A 26,354-nucleotide genomic window follows, 5' to 3' on the forward strand; every position below is an offset into this window, starting at 1 on the left:
GGCTTAAGCTGATGGGGTAGGGAGAGTAAAACTTATATTGCTTAACTATCTAACAACCATAAACTCAGCAATAATTTGAAATGTATAGTTACATTTTAGGGCGTTTTTATCCACACACAAAAAACTCAGAATAATTTCAGTATTTTACACAATAGGGATGGAGAATGTAGAAACAATTCCATATTTATATAAACTTGGTATTAATAAGTTAAATTAAAGGAATATGTTAAAAATTTATATATTTTCTATATGCTAATAATCTTAGAACATATTTCTTGTATTATAAAATAAATAGTGAAATATATATCAGTATGGTTCTTTATGAGGTTGAGTATGAAATTTACAGAAATATATTATAAATAAAATGATATAGTGAGTAAATAAGTAAGAAAAAATGGTTTAAAATTAAAATGAAGAAATGTAAATGAGCATAATGAAAAATAAATATAAATTCCTGAAGAATATTATAGACAAGGGGTAGAACAGATATGTGTTCTAAAAACTTATTATAAAATATACCTAGCTTATTTATATTAATAGGTGAGGTAAGTTGTAAGAAGAAATTTTCTTAAAATTCTATAATTTTTAGACTAAAATTTATATTTACTTATCATGAGAATTACCATAAATGACTTGTGTTTAATACCAGGTAAAGAAATGATCAAGTTATTGGACAAAAGTTATATTATTAATAAAACTTATATAAAATTTTGGGTTCTATTATAGATTTAAGAAAATGCTATTATTATTCCTTATATGATAATTTATAATTATTAATTGGTACTTATAAAATGTCATTTTCTTATTTATTTATAATCTATTTATAAAGCTTTCTAATACATACAAAGATCATGAGGGTAGAGTTGTTTTAGAGAAATAAAAACCAAGTAACTTAGATATTGTTATCTATTCTTTATCAGGTTTTGAATATTAATTACAGGCATTTAGAAGATCTTTTTATGAGGAGATTCTCAGTAAATAAGGCATTAATTGGCTCACATACCAAAATCTTTAAAATACAATGGAAGGGAGGTAACCAAAATGTAAATTTTAAAAAAATGAAAATAGAAATATTCAATTTATATTTTGTATTAAGAGTGAAGTGTTGTTATATGGGGTATAATAATTTAGGTTTATCAGAGGTAATATTTATAATATTGAAAAAGGATTAGGTGGAGTAGAATTCTCGCAGAAATAGATATGAAAATTACCAAATCTTTAAAACTTATTGTGCATTAAGTATACAACTTAATAACTTCATTAGATATATAGAATTCATGTAATAATTATAGAAATTTAAAAAATTTTATTCAACTTTATTCAATTTGCTTATGTTATTAAATTTCTTAATAACCATTGCTGATTAAATAATAAAAAGTAGTAGAGTATGCTATTTCCTTATTGATTTTTTAAAAAAACATTAAGATCTAAAATTTAAGAATATTTAAATGTATACACGATACTTCTAGTTCAAAATGGTTATTTAATAAGTTTACATTATCTCTATGTTTCAAAATTTCATATATTTCCATAGAGCAAAGCTCACATCCATCTTTACTATTTTTATAAGGTTGTGCCTTTCTTATTATGTCCCATTTAAGGCTAAATCTAATTTTCTTTTCTTTTAACTCCAAATTTTATTAGATAATGTTGTGCAACTTGCCTTATGTTTAAGTCTAAAAGATGAATTGTGATTGTTTATACATTTCTTCAAATCTATTGTGCAACCGAAGTAAATAAAGTTATTTGAAGTCATTACTGTACATTTATATACTACGTTTTGGACCAGACACCGACTAGATACTGGACAGTGGGACTTGGTTCTACAATTACAACAAGGGGAATCATTTTTGATATTAGTATTATTTGGAAACAAGTTGCTTTTATTATTATTATTTAAACCATTATTAACATTAATAGTATCATCCTTATCTATAATTATATTATTAGGTAAGTTATGGTTTTGACTGTTTGTTTCCAATTTTTCCTCCACCCCCTTATCATATGTTTATCTTATTACCATCATATATACAAGTAGTATCTATGTGCGCATATGTACTGGAACTGTATTCAGTAATATTCAGTATTATTAGTCCTAATATCATTTATATCACGCACCTCATCAATTTCAATAATATTATTATCATTATAGGTGTTTGAGTTTTGGTTAGTAGAAATATTATTATTTTTTTTTATTTCATATAACTATTATTTTTATTTCTATCATTTTCATTTTTATTTCTATTATTATTGTTAGTATCATTCTCATTATTACTGTTATTATTGATATTATTGATATTATTATTATTATTATTTATATTAATATTATTATTATTATTATTATTATTATTCAGTAGTTTTATTTTTATAGCGTGCTTTCACTTCACTACCGAGCGCAGCTCTGTGTGCCTTGGGTATGTGCTGTGATTTGTTGTGATGCTCTGATGGTTATTGTATGGAAAGTGTTCTGCGTAGGATGTGTGCAGTGCCTAGTAGTGCAATTTTCTGTATGTTATATGTGTTTGTAAGTCCTGGTGTTTTTGTTATGTATTTGTCTGAATATTTTTTTATCATGCCTAATGCACCTACTATGATAGGAATTGTTTCTGTTTTCAGATTCCACATTCTAGTTACCTCTATTTCCAGGTCTTTGTATTTTGAGAGTTTCTCCATTTCTTTTAGAGACACGTTGTCATCAGCCGGTATTGATACATCAATTAGAAAGCATTTTTTTCTTCATGATCTCTGACAACTATATCTGGTCTGTTGGCCTTAATTTCTCTATCTGTGTGTATCGGCATATCCCAGAGTATGGTTGCTTTCTCGTTTTCTGTGACCTTTTCTGGTGTGTGCCTATACCATCTTTTTTCTGTTGTTATTCCATAATGTTGGCATAGCTTCCAATGTATGTAGGTTCCAACTCTGTCATGTCTGTGAATATATTCCTTCTTAGCCAGGACTGGGCAGCCAGAGATAATATGATTTATTGTTTCTTATCCATCTCCACATATTCTGCAGTTACTTGTAATATTTCTTTTCATTACATGTTTTTGGTAATTTCTGGTGGGGAGGCTTTGGTCTTGTGCTGCAATTAAAAATCCCTCTGTTTCTGCTTTGAGTCCTGAGCTTCTCAACCATTGCTGGGATTTTTCTTTGTCTATTTCTTTTGCGTTTAGTTTAGTCCAGTATTTACCATGAAGGGGCTTTTCTTGCCATCGTTTTATCATGGTTCGTTGCTGTTCTATTTTTAGTTTGGATTTCATTTGTTTTATAGCTTTTGTTGTTTCTTCATATTCTTCTTCTTCTTCATGTTTATTAGGTGGTATGATTTCTTGTTTGTATTTGTCAGCTTCCTTAAATACTGAGAACAGTTTTTTGTTTTGCTCGTGTTTTGCCACTATCTGGATCAGTTTTCCTCCTTCTGAAGTAGATATTTTTGCAGTCCTATGGTGGTTATTTTATAGTAGTTTTCCAGCTGTATAAGGCCTCTACCACCTTCTATACGTTGTATATATAGTCTTTCTATGTCAAATTTTGGTGATGCATCCTAGATCCTGTCATTATTTTTCTTGTTTTCCTATCTATTTTGGTCAGTTCATTTCGTGTCCAGTTAAGGATATTGTAGCTGTAACTTATAACTGGGACAGCTAAAGTGTTGATACCTATTATCTTGTTTTTAGCATTGAGCTCTGTGTTTAGTATTGATCTAACTCGTCTATAATATTATTATATTATTATTATTATTATTATTATTATTATTATTATTATTATTACCATTATTATTATTATTATTATTATTATTATTATTATTATTATTATTATTATTTCCAACATTTCTGGCTAGTTTAATTTTTTCTATTTAATTTAGCTATGATGGTACTTATATTTGGTAGAGTAGAGTATGATATTCTAACTGTTTTACGAGCCCTTTTAGTTATTCCAGCAATAGCTACAAAAACCATACAAATGTCAAAAAACCAAAAATATCAAATACATAAATAATTTCAATATCCTAACAATGATATAATACTAATCCTAGCTAAAATAAAACAATCTCCAACTCGATTTATTAACACTGTCAAAGATTTATTATTCTGATAATAAATAACTAGACAAAGTGATACTAATCCTAATCCATCTCATCCCAAAATCAAACTAACAAATCTAGGAATAAAAATCAAAAAAATTATAGACAAAACAAATAATATTAATACCATCATAAATCACTTAACATTAACATCTCCCTCTCTTTTACTCTTTTACTTGTTTCAGTCATTTTGACTGGAGCACCGCCTTCAGTCAAGCAAATCGACCCCGGGACTTATTCTTTGTAAGCCCAGTACTTATTCTATCGGTCTCTTTTGCCGAACCACTAAGTGACGGGGACGTAAACACACCAGCATCGGTTGTCAAGCAATGCTAGGGGAACAAACTCAGACACACAAACACACACACACACATACATATATACGACAGGCTTCTTTCAGTTTCCGTCTACCAAATCCACTCACAAGGCATTGGTCGGCCCGGGGCTATAGCAGAAGACACTTGCCCAAGATGCCACGCAGTGGGACTGAACCCGGAACCATGTGTTTGGTTAGCAAGCTACTTACCACACAGCCACTCCTGCGCCTCTATGCATCTAACCCTGAAAATACATACCAATCTAGAAATCAAGCAAACTAATCTTCTAAAACTACAACTTACCCAATCAAATAATATATCTAACTCAACAAACAACCTTATAACGTTAAAAATTTCCCATGAAATAATGTAACAACAATTATTCAAAATCAAATATATAAAAAAATGGCTAAAAAAAGAAAAGAAACTAACATTAACAAAATACTAAAAAAGTCTCTAATTTCAACACCTTTTTCATCATCCCCTATTCTTGATTTATCATCCCTGAGCCATTTCTGTCTCTCTCACCTTACCTGCCCCCTACTGATATTTCCCATCAAGCTGAACCTCCACATCTGTTCAGCAGTTCACCTCTACCCCCATCTCATAGCAACTGTTACTCTCCCCCCTCACTCTCATAACCTCAACTTCTCCTCTCTTCTTCTGGATCCACTGTCTATATCCTTTTCTTATCCTCTTTCCTTGACGAATTGGTTTGACACTCCATCTCTACCATCTAGGACAGTGTATTGATGAAAAGAGAACTCACCTTCTCAGCAACAGAGTTCAGTCAATTTTAGATTTTCCTCTCTGCTACTTTGTTGAAACAAACTAAGATAGTTTATTGGCTTGATCAGTTTTTATTGTCAGTTTATTCTTCACTGTTCAGAACTTCTGCAACCCCTCACTTATGTCCTCCAACATCACAAATAGGATAACACAGGTGGTATTTTCCCATATATTGGAATTTTGGTTGCATGATGCTTCCACGAGAGATTTTGAGCTCTCATAAGGAGGCGAGTGTAGGTTCCATCCAACCACCTCTCAAGCTTCTTTGATAACGTCCAGGTTTCTGAGCCATAGAGTAGAATTGGTTCGACTGTGGCTTTGAAGATTTTAAATATATGGGAAAATACCACCTGTGTCATCTCTTGTGAAAGGTAGGAGAGTCCAGTTTGCTGGACATTGTTGTAGAACTGAAAACAAGGCAGTTTCTACTCTTCTCCTCTGGAAGCCATCTACTCGCAATACCAGAGGGCGCACACTCTCCTACCCTGATTTAATCTCCAGGGATACAGGCATCCAGCAACAGGACCTCCGTAATGCTATGATGGACCGTGAAGTCTGGCGTAGCATAGTAAATTCCATTGTCTCGACCACGGTCAAACAATGATGATGATGATGACAAATAGAAAAGCTTATCACTCCTGATGACACAGAGTATGCTTCCTTTAATAAAATCAAGAAACTCCTAGCTGATGCCATCATTTTGGTTCATCTGAAGCCTGATACACCACATTGCTTGTAGCATTCTTTAGTAGATTGTTAACAGTTCTGCTTTTTCTTTTCTCCAATCAACTCAAACCAGCCAAAATGGAATACAGTATTTTTAACCAGGAATTGCTAGCAGTGTACCTCAATGTGAAACATTTCCATCACATGCTAAAGGGTTCCATGTTCTCTGTCTACACTGATCACAAACTGCTAACATACACTTGATTTCATTTCTCAATGCACCATAGATATTTGGCACATTAAGGGCTCAGATGTACTTTTTCACATCCACATCAATGCACTGAACACTGCCTCTTATCAATCTCCAAGAGTTCAGCTGCAGATCAGGATAAAGCTGAAAACTCCTCAAATTTATAGATTCTTTCTCTCTCCCCTCTTTCAAACTTCCTCTACTCTCTTCTAGTTATATTTGCTGTTACATCTCTGTTAGTCACAAACGTCCCTATGTTCAAAAAAAGAACAGTTACTTGGTTTTTTTCTGCACATCTTGGTGAAAATCCCATCCTGAAGATAGCAGCCTGTATGGTGTGGGCTGGTATCAACAAAGTTGTATCTCTTGTCAGAAGTTGTATCTCTTGTTCATCACCATGTTAAATCACCTCTAGGAACTTTTTCAATACTTGATGTACTGTTTCAACATGTGCATATTAACATCATCAGACTACTGCCATTGTCAAATTATTAGATGGTCACCACTTGCATCTATTGTCATTCTCGACTTCATAATTGTTTTAACTTTTTAACCATTTTTCTGTCATTGGATGTGACAATAAAAAAATATTTTTGTATTTAAAATTTCAAACAAAAATTTGCATTCAACTCAACTCAGCTAAATCATTTCATTAGTAACAACCCAAAACAGAAATATCTTATTACTATAGGATAATGCATAGATACTATCATTATTAAAATGTGAATATAAACTGATAGAGACACTTCTGTAAATGTTAGAATAACATTACAAACAATAACTCTGAGCACCTTTTCAAACTCCACCCGTCTAACACCCGTGGGCATATTTACAAAGTCAGAAAACAGCACAGCTCCCATGACTTTAGGAAACATTTTTTCACGCTGAGAGTTGCTGAAGCATAGAACAAACTGCTGGCATCAGTTGTTAGTTGTCGGAGCACTGCATCCTTCAAAACTTCCATACTTTCTGAGATTCGCCAACACTACACCTGATTTTCTCCCCTCCATACACACACAAGCATGTATCTGACTCATACATTGTTCGCTTTCCAGACATTTGTACATTACTGCATACACTTTATATGCACTTTCTGACAAGTTGTGGTGCACCTGAGCACTGTATACAATAATTTCATTATTATATTATTATAAACTGTAATTTTCTAAATTTCTATTGGGAAAACGTAAGTATTTAAATGGAAGCATAATAGAAGATTTTATATTCTGCATTATGTTTTTAATATCCTTCTGTACTGGTTTACTTTCCACAGATTGACTTTAAAGCAAAAACACTTTTATAGTTTATATCTGTAAAATTCAAAGTCAGTTTCAAAATTACTTATTGTGTTTAGGATATGTGAAGTTGTGCAGCATATTTTAAAGTGCTGCATTACAAATTTAACTCAACTCATCTTTTTCTGTACATCATGATACTAAAAACAAAAACATTTATTACATAAAAGTACATGGTATTAGGTGGCAGGAGACCAAATATTCTTTTCTGCTCTAGGCACAAGGCCCGAAATTTTGGGGGAGGGGCCAGTCGATTAGATTGACTCCAGTATGCACCTGGTACTTAATTTATCAACCCTGAAAAGATGAAAGGCAAAGTCGATCTCAGTGGAATTTAACCTCAGAACGTAAAGACAGACAAAATACTGCTAAGCATTTCACTCAGCATGCTAACGTTTCTGCCAGCTTGCTGCCTTCAGGAGACCACATATTAACAGTTATCTTTTCCCAGTTTTTTTTTCCTCTTCATTGAAGATTTTAACATTGCTTTGACAACATGCTCACAAGCTATTGCTTAATCCCTTGTCAGCCCTTGACTGAGTAACTCTCTGATCAAAAGTGTGCTAACCTTTACCATTCCATCTAGAATTATATTATTCAAAGTGTCCTTCTTTATTTAACACAATAGAGTGTAATTCAAAGGGCTTTTAATTGCAATTTCTAACATATCAAGCAACCACATAATCTCCCTCACTAAAGGTTGGCCCTGATTGAGGAGACTTATGATCAAAGGTATTTCAGCATTATCACACCACTTTAGTTTCAAGAACAGTATATCCAGGACTATATTATCCAATGTATCCTTTTTTGTAATAACAGGATGTTATTTGAGGGAGATGTTTTATTTACAGTATTTATTATAAGTCTACAGCAGTAAGCAATTTCAAATCTTCAGAGGCGCAGGAGTGGTAAGTGGCTTGCTTACCAACCACATGGTTCCGGGTTCAGTCCCACTGTGTGGTACCTTGGGCAAGTGTCCTCTACTATAGCCTCGGGCCAACCAAGGCCTTGTGAGTGGATTTGGTAGACGGAAACTGAAAGAAGCCCGTTGTATATATGTATATATATGCGTGTGTATGTTTGTGTGTCAGTGTTTGTCCCCCTAGCATTGCTTGACAACCGATGCTGGTGTGTTTATGTCCCCGTAACTTAGCGGTTCAGCAAAAGAGACCGATAGAATAAGTACTGGGCTTACAAAGAATAAGTCCCGGGGTCGATTTGCTCGACTAAAGGCAGTGCTCCAGTATGGCTGCAGTGAAAATGACTGAAACAAATAAAAAAAAAAAGCGTATTCACTAATGTTATCACAGTGGCACACAATAAAGACTGTCCCATACATGAAACTGGTAGCCATCTTAAATAATCCTCACCTCATGCAAGCATATAAAAGGCACACAGTGCTGAACTACACAAGCATAACAATATTACAAGCTGGTTAGATAGTGTGCAGGTTGCTGTTTTGATGAGAAATAGGGGTTTTTTTTTATAAGTAAGCTTTATTAAAAACAAAATAATTACGCAATCCAAATAGTATTAGAAAGTATTCAAAGTGTAGTAGAATATAAAATGTATAAGGTATTAATGCATTTTAATTAATGTTTAATGTCAATATTAAAAATCAAAGGCGCAGGTGTGGCTGAGTGGTAAGTAGCTTGCTTACCAACCACATGGTCTGGGTTCATACCCACTACGTGGCACCTTGGGCAAGTGTCTTCTACTATAGCCTCAGGCCGACCAAAGCCTTGTGAGTGGATTTGAAAGACAGAAACTGAAAGAAACCCATCGTATATATGTATCAGCCAAAATTGCAAGGATGATCCAGTTCTTGACTGAAGAATGATGGCTTCGAATGTCCCGTCCGTGTTTTTTCTATCGTCTTCTAAATGTTTTGTGTTCTTGTCCTAGTTTGTATTTTTTATACACACAGACACACACACACATACACACACACACACACATATATATATATATATGTATATATATATGTGTGTGTTTGTGTGTCTGTGTTTGTCCTCCAACATCGTTTGACAACTGATGGTGGTGTGTTTACATCCCTGTAACTTAGCAGTTTGGCAAAAAGAGACCGATAGAAATAAGTACTAAGCTTCCAAAGAATAAGTCCTTGGGTCAATTTGCTCGACTAAAGGCAGTACTCCAGCATGGCCGCAGTCAAATGACTGAAATGAGTAAAAGAGTAAAGAGAGAGTATATAAGTTAAACAACAAATTTGTTACTATTTCTAGTAACTGAGTGGTCATGTATAGGCTTCTTCAATAAGGTGATTGGAAGAGGGGAAAAATTGCATAAATTCAATCAACTACCCATTCATTTTTTTCTTTTCCTTTTTTTTATTGTTCTCCAAGAATAAATGGATTTATGAACTGAATTTTTTCTATTTTCTTTGGAATCTTTTAGGCTCCACATCAAAGAGATCAAAGACGGCGTGCCACTATAGTGACTTATAACTCAAACTTAAACCAGTCTGTAGAGTATGATGACAATGGTACCATGTCTGATATAGAAACATCGTCTGCTGGAAACATTCAAAGAGGTCAATATTTAAGATCAAGCCTTCCTATCATTCGTTCCTCATCAAGTACATTTGAGCGGCCATTAGGTAAAGTAGAAATTTTGATCTTATTCGTGAACTCCAGATATTGTTGGAACAGATGTTTTCATTTCAATCTTGAAATTATGAAATTGGAATTGTGTCTATTTTCAGTCAAGTAGAGTAAAGCAAATAGAAAAACATGCACAACTGCATGCTTGGATGCATGACTTTTATTTTAACATGACATCGCTTTTACTTTTAAGATACTTTGATCTCAACTTGGGTTGTTATATATTTTTTTAATAATTAATCACCTGTTATTATTTTTGTGAAGGTCTTGAAAACCCCCCTGACATTAAAAAGTTAAATGAAAATAATAGAACTTGAGCAGCTAAAATATAAAATTAATACTTTTTCAATGTTTGCTTATTTGTTTGTTTAATTTTCTACTTTCTGCTCATTTCTACCATAAGGAAAGAACAGCATTTAGTATGTTTTATTATCAGTAACATTTTTTTTTATTTCCTTGTGGTCCATCTATGCTACTGAGTACAACATCCATATTCTTGACAGTTCTTGTAATTTTGCTAATTACATCTGATGCTAATTAGAGGCTTGTATGAGTATAATTTGATGTATGACATTTTGACATACTTTACATTTTTTACTCATTATTTTAATTTGCCTTTCATAGTCTTTTACAATTAAGAAAAATGCTTTATTTTTGATAAACATTTCAAAGAATAGAACAAGTAATAACATTATATAAACTGAGAGAAACGAGGATATTTTTCAACTAATAACATATAAAATGGACATTTTCATGTGTATGAAATTAAATTCTTTTCTTATGAAGAAAAATTAACTTTCATTGTCCTCCGAAATTTAGAATCTGTTTTTTTTTTTGTACTAAACTATATATATATATCGTTTGGGTATGGTAGATGAATTCAGCAAAAATTTTGATTCAGATGAATATGGCACCTAAGTTGAGGCACCAGAATTTAGTATTGTATTATCCATACAATTTCAAAATAAGGTGATTAAAATCAAAATAAGCAACAAGGATATCCAGAGGTAATGCAGTACGATCGTTTCATGCAATTCCATTTAAATGAACAATGCAACCATTACATCAATTTAAATGCAGAGCAATCCTCAGCTGCACAAAGACAGAATTTAATTAAATTAAAATAGATGGACACATTAGTATAATTTTACTTAAAATCTCCAAGAAGTTAAGATAGACAAAGAACATGCTACCTTCACTTCAGCTTAGAAGCTACTCTAAGCTGAAGTGAAGGCAGCATGTTCTTTGTCTATCTCCTTAACTTCTCGGAGATTTTAAGTAAAACTATACTAATTTATCCATCTATTTTAATTTAATTAAATTTCAAATAAAGAAATCACATGCAGAACGAACAGAGCTGGTACTTCATTTAGCAGGCTACAAGAGAGACTGTGGAAAAATAGGCATGTTGCTATAAGTGTCAAATGTAAAGTATACCAGGCTATAGTATTTTCTTCCCTGCTGTATGGAGCTGAAACCTGGACAAGTTACATACATATATGATGAGATAGCTGCAACAATTTATGAATATTATTCTCTTTGACAAGATCAGAAATGAAGAGATCCTTATGATAGAAATTTACGTTGGTTGGGCCACATACACAGGATGGACAACAACAGACTCTCCAGACAAATCCTTTTCTCCCAACTATGCAAGGGGAAAATAAACCAAGGAAGATTCAGAGATACTACAAAAAGGAACATGAAGTGGAAAGGAATTAGCCATAATAAATGGCAAACCCAAGCAAAAAAAAACTGACCAGTATAGAGAAAGCTTATAATGAAATAGTAAGGTTTTATCAAGTAATGGTAAGATTTTTGTACAGTTCATTCGAATTCACTTATTTGTTTTTCTTTCATTTTTTCTTCTTGATTTTCAGGGTTAGTTTTTTTAGTCTATAAAGATGAAACTAAAAAAGCATCCTTACCAAATGAAATCACAACATTGGATACTGTCCGGGCTCTCTTTGTACGGTCATTTGCTGACAAACTCACAATGGAGTTTATGGAATCCCCAAGAAACAAGATTTATATTGTTGATCCACGAACAAATATATATTACCAACTCGAAGATTTGAGGTAATGCATATGACTATTTTCTTCATTTTTCATTGAAAATTCTTCACTCTTTTGTATGCTACATTACTCATAAAATTATCTAACTCATTATCGTTGGGTCGAATTCAATAGATGTTATCAATATGAATATGTCCTCCCCTCTCTTTTCCAGTGTGAAAAAGTATATCAATATACCAAATTGAAAAATTTTCACTTTTAAAATTTCAAAATCAGTAACAGCAACAGAAAAGATCTCTCTCTCTCTCTCTCTCTCTCTCTCTCTCTCTCTCTCTCTCTCCATATATATATATATATGTCTAACTTATTCTCTCTCTCTCTTTGTCTATCTCTTTCATTTACACTTTCCTCATTGTAAACTTCTCCCTGTCTATATATATTTGTCATACTCCCCCTTACTCAGTATATATGTATCTTACTCATGCTCTGTGTTTGTATGTGTGAGAGAGAGAGAGCATGTGTATAAGGAATTTCATTAGTGTGACAGAGTAAAAAAAAAACCCCACAAAACGTCAACAGCAGGCTAAGAAAAGTCTTTACATCTATGCACCAAATGGAAAAACAAAAAGCTTAGTTTACTGAAGCATTATAAATTGCCTCCCAAAATGCAGAAATCTGTCTTGATCAAGAGTCCTATCAACTGAAGAACCTAGTGTATATATTTTTATATCCTTCTATTGGATATATAATATAATGAAGTGTTGGGGGAAAGAAAGTATTTACACGATGCACTACTATTAATATTACATGAGACTCAATGCTCTCAATCATGGCTCACAGTGAACTGCCTTCCAACCCAAACTGCCAATCACTCACAGTTCTTTACTTTATAACAGTGAGACAGTCCACTGTCTCCCCTTTTTAGAATCAATCTCCCCTATCTTCTCCCCTTTTGAGAATTGAGCTCCACTCAGAGTTTAATATCTCTTACATTTAGGGTTCAATTCCAGTGTTTCCATTCTTTTCCATTTTCTGATGCTAGAACATGTAATTTCAAATTGTTTGGGTGTTGGTACATCAAACGTGTCGTACAATAGTTCTATGGGAATTCCATTTGTTGAGGCTATTTTTTCCATGAATCTCTTTTTTTAAGTTGGGTAATATGTCTTTTATATTTGACATTTTTACCTTTTACCAGGAATATCATTCTTTCAATTTGTTTAATAATTATACTGTCCTCTCAGCTTTCTTTACCATATCTATAAAAAATAACTTTGTCACCTAACTTGAAGAATTTTGAAGTATTTTTGTTGTTCACCTTTTTTATATTTTCACTCAATATCATTTTATGAAAGACAGATTTGACCTTCATCATTCCTGACGATGTGTTCAGATTAGGTTTTACTTGGTACACTCTTAAAAATTGTTGAAGTGCAAAATCGTCCATCACTTCATTGTTTGCCTTTTTCAACACCCTCTTGAAACTATCAACAAAATGCTCCACTTGTCTATTTGACCTAAGATGATAGGGCGAAGTGGTGACATGCTTGATAACAAGCATTTTGAAAAATTTTCTGGACTCATCTATGGTAAAATGAGTTCCATTATCAGACACAATGGTATCTGGAATATCATATCTGGTGAACAATTCATGTAAAAATAACTTATTGTAACTGCAGATGCTGACTTTTTACATTTATGCACTTCCAGCCACTTCGAAAAATTTTCCACCACAACAAGGTAATATGAACCCTTAAGTGGACCTGCATAATCAACATGCAGCCTGGCCCGTGGTACATCTGTTTTTGGCCACTGTTGCCATTATGTAGTTGGGGCTTTTGCAGCTAAGGCTCACCCTTTGCATGATTTTGCAGATTCTTCAATGTCGTGGTCCATTGTTGGCCAATGCATGTAACTTTTCATTAATGATTTCATTCTTGAAATCCCTGGGTGACCAATATGAAATTCCTTTAATAAATGCTTTTGTATTGTGGCTGGCACTACAACTCTTTGTGCCTACATCAACACATTGTCACACAATGATAAATGATTCACATTCGTGTTGCATATATTTCTATCTCTTTTAGCCTTCAGTATTTCTTTCATTTTTATAAGGAATTTATTGTTTTCCAATTTTAACTTTGTGTCTTGTAAAGTAACTGGCAGTTCATGAATGATGTTACACAAAACATTTTTATTTCATTTTCTGCTCACAAAGCAGCAATCATGGTCTCTTTTTTGCCAAACCACTAAGTTATGGGGACGTAAACACACCAGCATCGGTTGTCAAGCAATGTGGGGGGACAAACACAGACACACAAACATGCACATACATATATATATATACATATATATATATATACATATATACGACGGGCTTCTTTCAGTTTCTGTCTACCAAATCCACTCACAAGGCTTTGGTCAGCCTGAGGCTATAGTATAAGACACTTACCCAAGGTGCCACGCAGTGGGACTGAACCCGGAACCATGTGGTTTGTAAGCAAGCTACTTACCACACAGCCACACCTATGCCTATGCTGTTTGGAAAAATTGAAAATCTTAATTAATCTTAATAGATCTGATGAATTCAGGATCAAATGCTCACATTCTATCCATAGAACTTTCTTATACTTTAAACTGATTCTTCAAGCGCTGGATGTACATTTATGACCCTACAATATAGACCTTAATTAATAGTAATAAGATTCAGGGAATATATTTAGTTAGCCTAGCTCTTCTTAATATTATTAATACTAGTAACTGATTATATTTAAGTTACTTTTGTGTACCCTTAGTTCTAACAACATATACTAGTGATCGTAATCAATATCTATAAAGCTGAAATGTGAACAGTTTGTTTGTCTCATTTTGCGATTGGAGCGGGTTAAGGGGCACTAGATGGGATCGGATTGGCTCCAAAATTTACAGGGACATGTAAAAAGAGGCGAGGAAGTGAGTGGACTAGGTTAGAAACCCCTATCTCAAAACCTGTGGTTACTAGGGCAACAAAACCCACATTTTGACAAGTGTTTGTTGTTTCTCTCTTTCGCATATCACCTTGTCTTCCTCCATTTCTCTCTTTCCTTCCTTCCCTCCAATTTCTCTCTATAACGACGTTTGACAGCTTCATCTCTCTGTCACTCTTTCTTCCACCACCTCTCTCACTGTATGTCTGTCTGTATCTATAGAGAGAAAGCGTTGACAGCTGAAAATGTTTAAATATTCCCGCCACAGGTCTTTTAGAACAGGGAATTATTATCGCCCACTGCCACCACACATCATGACAGATATTATTAATCAGATATATTGTGTTAATTTATAGATATATGTGTAGACATGTATATATAATGCGTATCATCATCATCATCATCATCATCGTTTAGCGTCCGTTTTCCATGCTAGCATGGGTTGGACGGTTCTACTGGGGTCTGTGAAGCCAGAAGGCTTCATCAGGCCCAGTCAAATCTGGCAGTGTTTCTACGGCTGGATGCCCTTCCTAACGCCAACCACTCCGTGAGTGTAGTGGGTGCTTTTTACGTGCCACCCGCACTGGTGCCAGACAGAGCTGGCAAACGGCCACGAACGGATGGTGCTTTTTATGTGCCACCGGCACGAGGGCCAGGCGAGGCTGGCAACGGACACGAAACGGGGCGGTGCTGGCAACGGTCGCGAAACGGAAAGTTCTCTTACATGCCACCGGCACTGGTAACACATCTGCAATTTCCATTGATCGATTTCCATTGATCGATTTCGATTCTGATCGTCACTTGCCTCAACGGGTCTTCACAAGCAGAGTTTTGACATGCCACCGGCACTGGTAGCACATCCGCAATTTCCATTGATCGATTTCGATTCTGATCCTCACTTGCCTCATCACGTCTTCACAAGTAGAGTTTTGTGTCCCAAGAAGGGAAGGTATGCATACGTAGGCTGGCTCCATCCCATGTAGAAGGCCACGGGTTATGGACTCACTTGTCCTGCCGGGTCTTCTCGCGCACAGCACACTTCCAGAGGTCTCGGTCTCTAGTCATTTCCTCAGTGAGACCTAAGTTCGAAGGTCGTGCTTCACCACCACCTCGTCCCAGGTTTTCCTGGGTCTGCCTCTTCCACAGTTCCCTCAACCGCTAGGGTGTGGCACTTTTTCACACAACTATCTTCATCCATTCTCGCCACATGACCATACCAGCGCAAACGTCTCTCTTGCTCACCACAACTGATGCTTCTTAGGTCCAGCTTTTCTCTCAAGGTACTTACACTCTGCCGAGTGTGAGTACCGGCATTACACATCCATCGGAGCATACTGGCTTCATTTCTAGCGAGCTTACGCATATCCTCAGCAGTCACGGCCCATGTTTCACTGCCATGTAGCATGGCTGTTCGTATACACGCATCATACAGTCTGCCTTTCACTCACTCTGTGCGAGAGGCCTTTTGTCACCAGTAGAGGTAAGAGCTCTCTGAACTTTGCCCAAGCTATTCTTACTCTAGCAGTTACACTTTCAGCACACCCGCCCGCTGCTGACTTGGTCACCTAGGTAACGGAAACTATCAACTATTTCTAGTTTTTCTCCCTGGAAAGTGACGGAAGTTGGTCTCAGAGCATTTTCAGTGTTTATTGTTCCTGAGCATCTGCCACATACAAAAACCATCTTCCTAGTTAGCCTTCCTTTGACATTGCTGCATCTCTTATGTGTCCATAGCTTACACTTGGTGCATCTTATAGAGTTTCTACCTACACCTTTTCTACAGATCGAGCAGGGCCATCTACCTGAAGGTGTTTGTGATTTGTCTACCTTCCTACTGATTACGACTTTGGTTTTAGCTAGATTGACTCTGAGGCCCTTCGATTCTAATCCTTGTTTCCACACCTGAAACTTCTCCTCCAGTTCTGATAGCGACTCAGCAATTAGAGCAAGGTCATCAGCATAGAGGAGCTCCCCTCGTCTGTATCACTAGCGATTTTTTTCCCCTGTCTTCCCTTCTCGGGATCTTTCCTTCTCCTATGTTTCCGACGAAGAGCTCCGCTCGAAACGTCAAACCCTCCTTCTTCCCTTCTTTCCTGAGCGTCCAATAATACTTTATTTGCTCCACGTTTTTTTGTTTTTGTTTTCTTGTTTGGATTAACTTTATATATATATATATATATATATATATAATGTGTGCATATATGGTCAGATTGAGCTGCAAATATGCACACCTATGTTAAAAGTGCTAGCAAGTTTGCATGGCAACTTTGAGTTTGCTCAATTGAAAGGTATGGCCTCCAGGGCAAAATTCCTCATCTTTTAAAATGTGGTCCGTATAGACCCAAATGAAATCGGGTTATAATACCGAAACAAGTAAAACAATAATAAACTATTTTAGTCCCAAGCAAGGCCGGGTATATCTGTCTAATCTATAAAATGAAGGCAAATGTTGATACAAATTGGATTTTTATGTAAAAAGGGGTCTAAATGGGGCTGGAAGGGGATTAAAATTTACAGGAGGGGGTAGCTTGAGGTGAGAAATTGATTGGGAGACGTTTTGGGGCGCTACAGTGGTTGCTTTGCTGTGAAAACGGGGATATTATTGATTTTTGCGGACACTTGGGGGTTGGACACCTTTTGCTCAATTTCAATCAAATTTTCGACATGGTAAAGTGGAAGCAGATTTGTAATTTAAGCGTGGAAATCTAATTTTTTATAAAGGGGGGAGAGATAGATAGAGAAAGATAGAGAGTAAGAGAAAGCAAGGGGGAGTCCAAGGAAAAGGAAAAGAGACTGGGAAAGTGAGAGAGAAACAAAGAGGGGGAATGTGGCGATAAGAAACAGAAAGAAAGTAACAGAAAGTAACAACCACACCCTCACCTGCGCGTAGAGCGGGACACCTTAATCTAGTTTTATATAAATTACAATTTAATCAATTTGCATTTAGCCTTAGGTAATATTTTTATAAAATATGCTTCATCCTCCTGGTTATAGCCTATATAATCTCTCTATATGTAAAACTGAGAATGTGTGTCTGTCTGTCTGTGTGTTTCTCTAAAACTGGAGAACTACACAACCAATTTCATTCAAATTTTACACATGCCTTACTTAGGGTCCATGTAGTTTCATGGGCAAAAAAAATGTTTAACTTCTTGCCTAGGGCGAGCCCATAGCAATATCATATCTTCTCCATTATTTCAGTATTACATGTTAAAAGTGAAACAAAAACATTTCTCTATTTTATGTCAGATACTTTCACTTTAACAATAAAAATTAGAGATAATAATAACAATTGAATTATATGTATTAAGTAATAATTAAAATCAAACTAAAGTATAATATAATCGTAACATAACAAAAGTAAAAATAGCAATTGGTATAAAATTGCATCAATGTCTTGAACTTGAATAAGTGGTTTCACATGAATGGAAATAAATTAAAAATAAAATTAGCATGCAGAAATGGAATAGTCCAGATGGAGGTGTGCACATACCATTTACCACGGCTTTTACATTAGATTATCTGCTAATTAGCTAGCATTAAGTATCTATATGAAGTTTGGCTGTATGTAATGTCTGTTTTCTTGAACAGCTGCTTCTACTGAGTACTGCTGTTGGTTTATTTCTTATACATAAAGGACTAAAGTAATGGAAGAAATACAAACCTATTTCGGATTGATCACTGACAAAGACGGTGAATCTAGGATAACACCACCAAACGAAATAAAAAATTAAATTAAAGGTTATAGGTTATAGGTTAAGATTGCTGTGACTATGATTACTGCTATCTGTATCATTATATATTTTATTTTCCATTTTCTTTCCTCTCTTTCATTTCCCTTCCTTCTGCTCTGAACACTGACCTTTACTATTCTCTGTGTTATTTCCATTATTTATTTTACTCTGTATAATAATTAGCTGGATCTCACTTAATTAAAGCTAATATTTTATAAGTTCTGCAATAATTAATCAGTGCACTTTAATCAATAAGAATTAAGTAAATGAATATGTAACTCTTGAATTTGCTATTGATGTCACTCCTTTGATGTACTAAACACGGGAGTTTGACACAGTCCTCTGGCTCACCAGCCCCTATCAAATCGTCCAACAGACATTAAATAGCGATAATGATGACAATGATGATGATTTATATATATGTATGTATTAAGGTGTTCAGAAAGTAATTGCATTTTACCAGAAAGGATATAAAAATGAATGCAAACTACATTTATCTGAATCAAGAATGTGATTGCCATTGTTTTCAAAGATTGCAGCCCCAATGGGAAAGTAACTTTTTTATGCCACATTCAAAGAAACCTATTTCTCTTCCAGAAAAAAGTCTGAAAGACTGTTTTCAACTTCCTCTCTGTTTCTGAATGTTTTACCTCTTATAAAATGTTCTAGTGATTAGAACAGATGGAAATCTGTAAGTGCCAAGTCAGATAAATATGGAGGATGTGGAAGAACTTCTCCATCCTAACGATCTTATTTTTTCTTGGGTTTGTTTTGAAGAGAGTGATCATGCATTGTCATACTGGAAAATTTTCTGTTTACCAAAGCTAGCCACTTTTGACATAATTTTTCATTTATACTATTAAGTTGTTGACAATAAACATCTGCATTGATGGTCTTTCCATGTTCCAGTTACTCGTATGGATGATACCTTTCATATTCCACCAAACGCAGAGCAAGGATTTTTGTGGATGGAGTTCTGGTTTTGGTGTTGGTGCTGGACTCTCATTACTTGTTAACCATTGTCGTTTTTGCTTTCTATTGTAATGCAAAACCCATTTTTCATTACCTATAACAATGCGCTGCAGAAATGACAGGTTGTTATTCTTGGTTAGAAGACTGCTACAAATGGTGGAACATTGCCTTCAGTTCTCAAGCATAAGCTCATGTGGAACCCAAATTCCCTCTTTGCATGTTTTCCCAATTTGCTTGAGATGTTCATGGATAGTTGAACTTGACACATTAAATATTTGTGCCAAATCTCTGGTGCTTTGATGTGGACCTGATACAATAGTCTCATTCAAAAGGTCATCATTCAGAGTGGGTTGTCTTCCGGAGTGAGGCTCATTGGATATGTCACAATTGCCATCTTCAAACCTTTTAAACCACAGCTGACATGTATGAGTTTTCACTGCATCTGAATACACTTCACAAATGTTTTTCACTGCTTCTGTAGAGGTACTTTTCTTTCAGAACTCATACAGTAAACAGTGGCAAATATGTTGTTTCATAAAGTTCTTATCCTCCATGGGTTAATTACCAAAATAACTATGAATAACACACTGCTGGATAGAAGAGATGATATACTATTTCTAGACAGTTCCCGCCCATTCAACCTTGGCTCTGACATGATAGGTTGATTCATATTTCATGAATGTGAAAAAGTGCAATTACTTTCCAAATATACATTACATATAAATTATCATGTGTGATAAAGTATACAATACCTGTATGAATTTATGCATAGTTGAATATATCAGAGTGTCACTTCAGAATAGTACTATGATGTGTTACTGCAGTACATGGTGTACAAGAAACGTTGATTAGTGTCGCTTATATAGGAGAAAAAATAAAAACAGAAAATTTTTAAGAAGTAGAATAATAATATTGATTTCAAATTTTGGCACAAGGCTTGTAATTTGAGGGGAAGTGGTAAGTTGATTACATCGACCCCAGTATTTAGCTCATACTTATTTTAGTAACCCCAAAAGGACGAAAGACAAAGTCAATCTTGGCAGAATTTTAACTCAAAGGGAAGAGCAAGAGAAAGAGAGAGAGAGAGAGAGTGGAAGACAACAAGAGTGCAAGTGAGAGCAGATGAGAGATGGTGGCAAAGTGCCAGCGTGTATTCACAAGGAATGAGGATCAGAGTATAGATGGGATGGTAGAGTAAAGAAGAAAGAGATAAATGGTGGCAAGTGTCAGGACACGCCCTCAAGGTATGGAAGTCATAATATACATAGCAGGGTATTGCCAAGAAGGTGCAAGTAGGGAGTGGGGGTGGAGATTGCAGTGACTAGTGAGACCCTGGATATAAAGAGGGGGTGGGAAAAGCAGAGATACAGTGAGCAGGGCAGTGAGAAGATGAATGAGGTGCAGGAGATAATTAAAGTATTTGAAGAGGAAGAGAAAAGATGCAGTTTGGGAGAGGTAATGTAGTTTGGTTTGTTGGGGTAGGGTGTCACCAGACATCTCAGTTCAGTGTCATTTCCTCCATGACATATGATGCATATGAATGAAGATAGTCACTGAAAGTGGATGGTACCTGTGGAAGTAGGAGACCCAAGAAGACATAGTATGAAAAGGTGAGGACCAATCTCAGGATGCTGGTGTTCATGGAGGAAATGACACTGGACTGAGATGTCTGGTGACACCCTACCCCAACAAACCAAACTACATCACCTCTCCCAAACTGCATCTTTTCTCTTCCTCTTCAAACACTTATCTCCTCTGCCTCATTCCTCTTCTCACTTCCCTGCTCACTGTATATCTGCTTTTCTCACCCCCTCTTTATATATACACAATTCACTTTTAACTGTAGTACTCAAAGAAGATAAAGCTATAAAAGTGTGTAAATACCAGGTTAAAAACACTTTGGATAAAACAAGTTGAAGGCTGTGCATGGAACACAAATGCACATCTTCTGCAAGCATGACTGAAGCCAGTGAGAATTGCATGTTGTTTATATCATAAGAATCTTGAAACATCAAAGTTTCCAAATTCATATGATGTAAACAATATGTGCATGTGTGCGTGTGTGTATATACAGGTGTGTATTTGTCTGTATATGAGTATGTATGCATATATAAATATATACATTTGTTTGTGTGTGTGCATATATATTGAAGAAAGACAGGAAGGAGCTTCCTTCCAGTTAAGAAGCTGGAAGATGGGTGAAAGTGGTGAATGTCGCTCAAGTGAATGGGCCTGAACAAAATATGTGCAAGACCACAGCAAGGAGAATGCATTTCTCCACGAATATCTGAGAGCAATCTGTGATTTTTGGAGTCCTCTGACTCGTCTCACATGTGGATGCCATCAGCTGGGAACATTTCTTTCCTTTCTTTCTTTACTGTAGTTCTTCTTTCCAGTTTTTCTATAGCTAACAAGAATGGTTTACAAAGGAAATGGTACCATTAGCAGAAAAGAAATTAGGTGGTATCTGGAGAGAGCTGCAGCAAGAGGTAATCAGTGGATGGGGGATAATTTAATAGGAAGAGTTCCACCAACCTTTTACTTTTGGTTTGGTCAAGACTTTGGTAGTGCAGGATGAGTGACAATAAAAAAGATTACTGGTAGCACAAAAAAAAGGGCAAAAATATATGTAGCTCAGATTTCTTTCACTTTCATGAGTATCATCTACATTTAGTGATCAGTGCTTCCTTATACAGATGTCTTCATATATCTGTATTACATGACCACATCAATGCAATCTTCTCTCTTGCATTCTATATCTGTTGCTTCATGCCCAATTTTACTCTCAAAACATTTACACGTTGTCATATATGCTCACTGATGTTACACAGCCAGCTTCATTTCTTTCTAGCCTTCACATACCCTCTGCATTCATGGTTCACATTTCATTACAAAGTTGCATTGTTGATCATACACAAGTGTCATGTAATGTGCCTTTTACCCTGAGAGAGAAGCTTTTTTTTTTTATCAACAGCAGTAAACTCACTTTGGATGTTCTCCATCTAGTTTGTATTCTAGCAACTATACTTTGAGAGCACTGTTAATTAGGTTACCTAGACAACAAAAATTGTCTATTATCTCTAAGGATCTTCCTGGGCATTCAAGAAAATTTATTTCCTATGTTCCTAGTGTTAATGCTCTTCCACATCTATACATCTGTTAGTCTTCCAGTGGTTCCACTGTGCCTCTTGTGAGTCCATAGTTTGCACTGGATACACTATATGGAATTACTAGCTACACCTCTGTCTTGGTGCACTACAAGATAGGGCCACTGTTTGAAGAAGACAGCTCACTAACTGCAGATCCAAAGAGGATAAGTGAAGTGCTAAATAAGCAATTCGTTGTTGCCATGACAATCCCATCTTTTTTACCACATTAAGTTGTTTTTTTGTCTACATTATCCAATCTTTCTTTTCCTCTTTTTTAATTGAGCAAGATTTGGCTGTTACTTTTAGTAAATTAAGTAGACATACAGAAATGTGTCATTGGGTCATTGTTTTTTAATGTTGAGCATGCTGGTAGGTTTCATTTGTTACTGTTGACATTAATGTTTTCATTATATATATATATATATATATCATATTGTTTGCAGTAAGGTAGGTGAAAGGGTAAGATTTTGCAGTAAAACATTTTATTCATGTCTTACCGGGATATAAAGGACTTGAGTCTTACACTAAAATTGCTTATATGTTGTCTTTCAGAGATATCAAAGACCGGACAGTGCTGAAGATTCATGAATGTGACAGTGATCAGCCTCAGATCATCAAACCACTTCCAGAAATCCGGGGCAAGACCATAGTTTCTTCAGTGCAGTCACAATCAAACACTCACCCAGTAAATGTACATATACCTTCCAGCTGTCATCCAAAGGTTATGTTTCTTTATTTATTTGCATGTTTTGTGGTGTATGGTGTACTACTTCATTTAAATAGATTTGTAAATTTAGGTATTTGCATGGCATCCATTTCTGCCAAGGATGAGATTTTAGGTGGGAAGAAGACATTACATACAGCTACATATTAATTATAATTAATTTAAATATGCAGGGTGTTTTGCATCTTAAAGTTTTTTATAAGTTCATCTTTAGAATCATAGAGTGCATATTTGTTTATTAAAAATTTCTTTCTATTGTGTTCCTGAAAGTAAATTCTTTTGTCTGAATTTCAATAAAAAATTATATCTATTGACTGTACATTGAAAGTTGTGTTCCAACATATCCTTGATTATGATGACTAAAACTTATAAACTGTACAACCAAGTTTTTTGTTGGAAACAGTCTTATAGTTGATTGAATCCACTTCAGTCCATTATTCGTATTACTTGTTTTATTGAGTCTTTGAGGATGAAAGACAAAGTCAGTCATTGAAGGATTTGAACTCCAAACAGTAAGGTACTGAACTAGATTATAATATTGTCTTACAGTGTAAAATGTTTTATATTATGAATGGAAAGAAGTGTTATATCATGATGTCTATAATCTTTCATTTTATTTATTCATTTATTTTTCATTTCTAGAATATGACAAAATCCAAGAGCTTACCTCCACAAAATTCTATAGCCTACCAACAACTGGCAAATGAAAACCAAAGTCTTCGGATAGTTGACCGTCCTCAGTCTACAACACCTGGTATGGATGTTATGAGAGGGCAATCAGGTATTGTTCCTCGTCATATGGCTAACCTACGATTTTCTCCTGAGCGCCAAACCACACCAGATCGAGCATCTTTACTTGGAACTATTCCTGAAAATAGCCAACTCTCTCGTGGTCGGGGTACTCTCAACGGTTATTCTGCTGAAGTTTATCCTGCAGCAACATATAATCCAGGATACTGGCCTACAGAACAGCCATATTCACATCCTAGTAAGTTTCTTAAACAACATATGTACCTCTTTTCTTCTTTTTTTCTACATATGTTATTTTTTAAGAGAGGTAAAAGTCATCATACTCATCATTACCACTAAATATATTTTTAATAGCCATGTCATCATTAGAGGTAGTCATATTATGTTTATACTGTGTATAAGTATAAATATGCTTAAATATAAATAAACTATTTTGAATCTTCTAAATACCATCTTCAAATCACAAAAAAAATCAGCAGGAGTGGCTGTGTGGTAAGTAACTTGCTTAACAACCACATGGTTCTGGGTTCAGTCCCACTGCATGGCACCTTGGGCAAGTGTCTTCTACTATAGCCTCAGTCCGACCTGTCGTATATATGTATATATATATATATGTGTGTTTGTGTGTCTGTTTGTCCCCCCAACTTCGCTTGACAACTGATGCTGGTGTGTTTACGTCCCTGTAACTTAGCAGTTCGGCAAAAAGAGACCGATAGAATAAGTACTAGGCTTACAAAGAATAAGTCCTGGGGTCGACTTGATCGACTAAAGGTGGTGCTCCAGCATGGCCACAGTCAAATGACTGAAACGAGTAAAAGAGAGAGAGAGAGAGTTTCAGGTACATGTCCTAGTGGTTAGAGTACTTGGCTTGTAATCAATAGCTTGTGGGTTCAAATCCTAAATTAAACTGTACATTGTTATGGAGAAATGCATTTCATTTCACATTGTTCTCATCTACCCATCTGAAAATGAGTTGTAGGCAAGTGCTGGTGCAGCTCTCTCCCTCTCCATCTTTGAGTTTCCATTGAGTCAAAAGTGAGAGGGTTGTGAAAGTATCTATGTCTACTCACAACTATATTGGTACTAATAAAAATTTAACAAAAGCATGGTACATGCTTCCAGGTCATACTGACTTGTGAGTGACAGGTATGTTTTGTTTTATTTCACAAGTTAAAACAGTTTGAAAATAATCTGAAGAAAATGTAAAAATTTTATAATCAAATTGTTGTTGCTAAAATTCATTTTAGTAGAAATACTTACCCAGTTTTTGTCATTCTAAATAAGCTGCCAGTAAAAAAATACACATGAAAGAACCAAGTGGATTTTGTTCATAAACACTTCAACACATTAGCTCTTTCTTGGCACAGTTCTCTGGCTTATCAGCTCCAGTCAAACTATCTAACCCATGCCAGCATGAAAAACAGATGTTAAATAATAATAATGATGATGATGATGATGATAATAAATGCCCTGATGCAGTACCAAGCAGTGGCTTTCATGGCTTCTGATTTCAACTGATTGGAAGTGTTATCATGTACATTGTTTTGTCTTGGTATAAAAGATAGTCTACAGTAAATATTCTGCTCAAGACCACAGCTTTGCTTGTCAGTTATTTGACTATAACCAGTTGAGCATGTCCCTTAGTGGCTGATGATATGTGCATCTCTGATCACGAGCAGAAGTAGTGGGGGAGCATCATAGCCATGTGTTGAGAGGGATTCTTTGGGGTTTGAATAATTCACCTCTGGCAACATGAGTGTTTCATTCATCATCCTTAAACAACCCTTATTCAGGGACCTTTTGAGTGGGATAGCTTACTCGACCAGAAGAAAATTCTAACTGGGCCCCACCTGCAAGGTCATGCGCTGTTTATCTTGATATGAGATCACCATGTCACACACATATGGTTGTGATGCATATTATATTTTTTCTTTAATTTTGGGGTTTTTGTAGGTTTGGTAGTCTTGTCAACCTTAAGGTTTTTCAAACATTCAGTGTCAGTTTAATTTGTTGTTGGA

General features: G+C 35.2%; 1 protein-coding gene across 15 annotated transcripts in view; it reads left to right on the plus strand.

Moving 5' to 3' along the window:
• Positions 1-26,354, plus strand: part of LOC115216158 (sickle tail protein-like) — a 460,762-nt gene that overhangs the window by 265,977 nt on the left and 168,431 nt on the right. For all 15 annotated transcript variants that reach the window (XM_036506378.1, XM_036506375.1, XM_036506376.1 and 12 more), the window contains 4 exons: positions 9,820-10,021; positions 11,906-12,104; positions 23,415-23,583; positions 24,229-24,574. In XM_036506378.1, the coding sequence (XP_036362271.1) occupies positions 9,820-10,021; positions 11,906-12,104; positions 23,415-23,583; positions 24,229-24,574 (916 nt within the window). The remainder of the gene's footprint in view (positions 1-9,819; positions 10,022-11,905; positions 12,105-23,414; positions 23,584-24,228; positions 24,575-26,354) is intronic.

This window comes from Octopus sinensis, linkage group LG10 (genome assembly GCF_006345805.1).
Source record: "Octopus sinensis linkage group LG10, ASM634580v1, whole genome shotgun sequence".
Taxonomy (NCBI): Eukaryota; Metazoa; Mollusca; class Cephalopoda; order Octopoda; family Octopodidae; genus Octopus; species Octopus sinensis.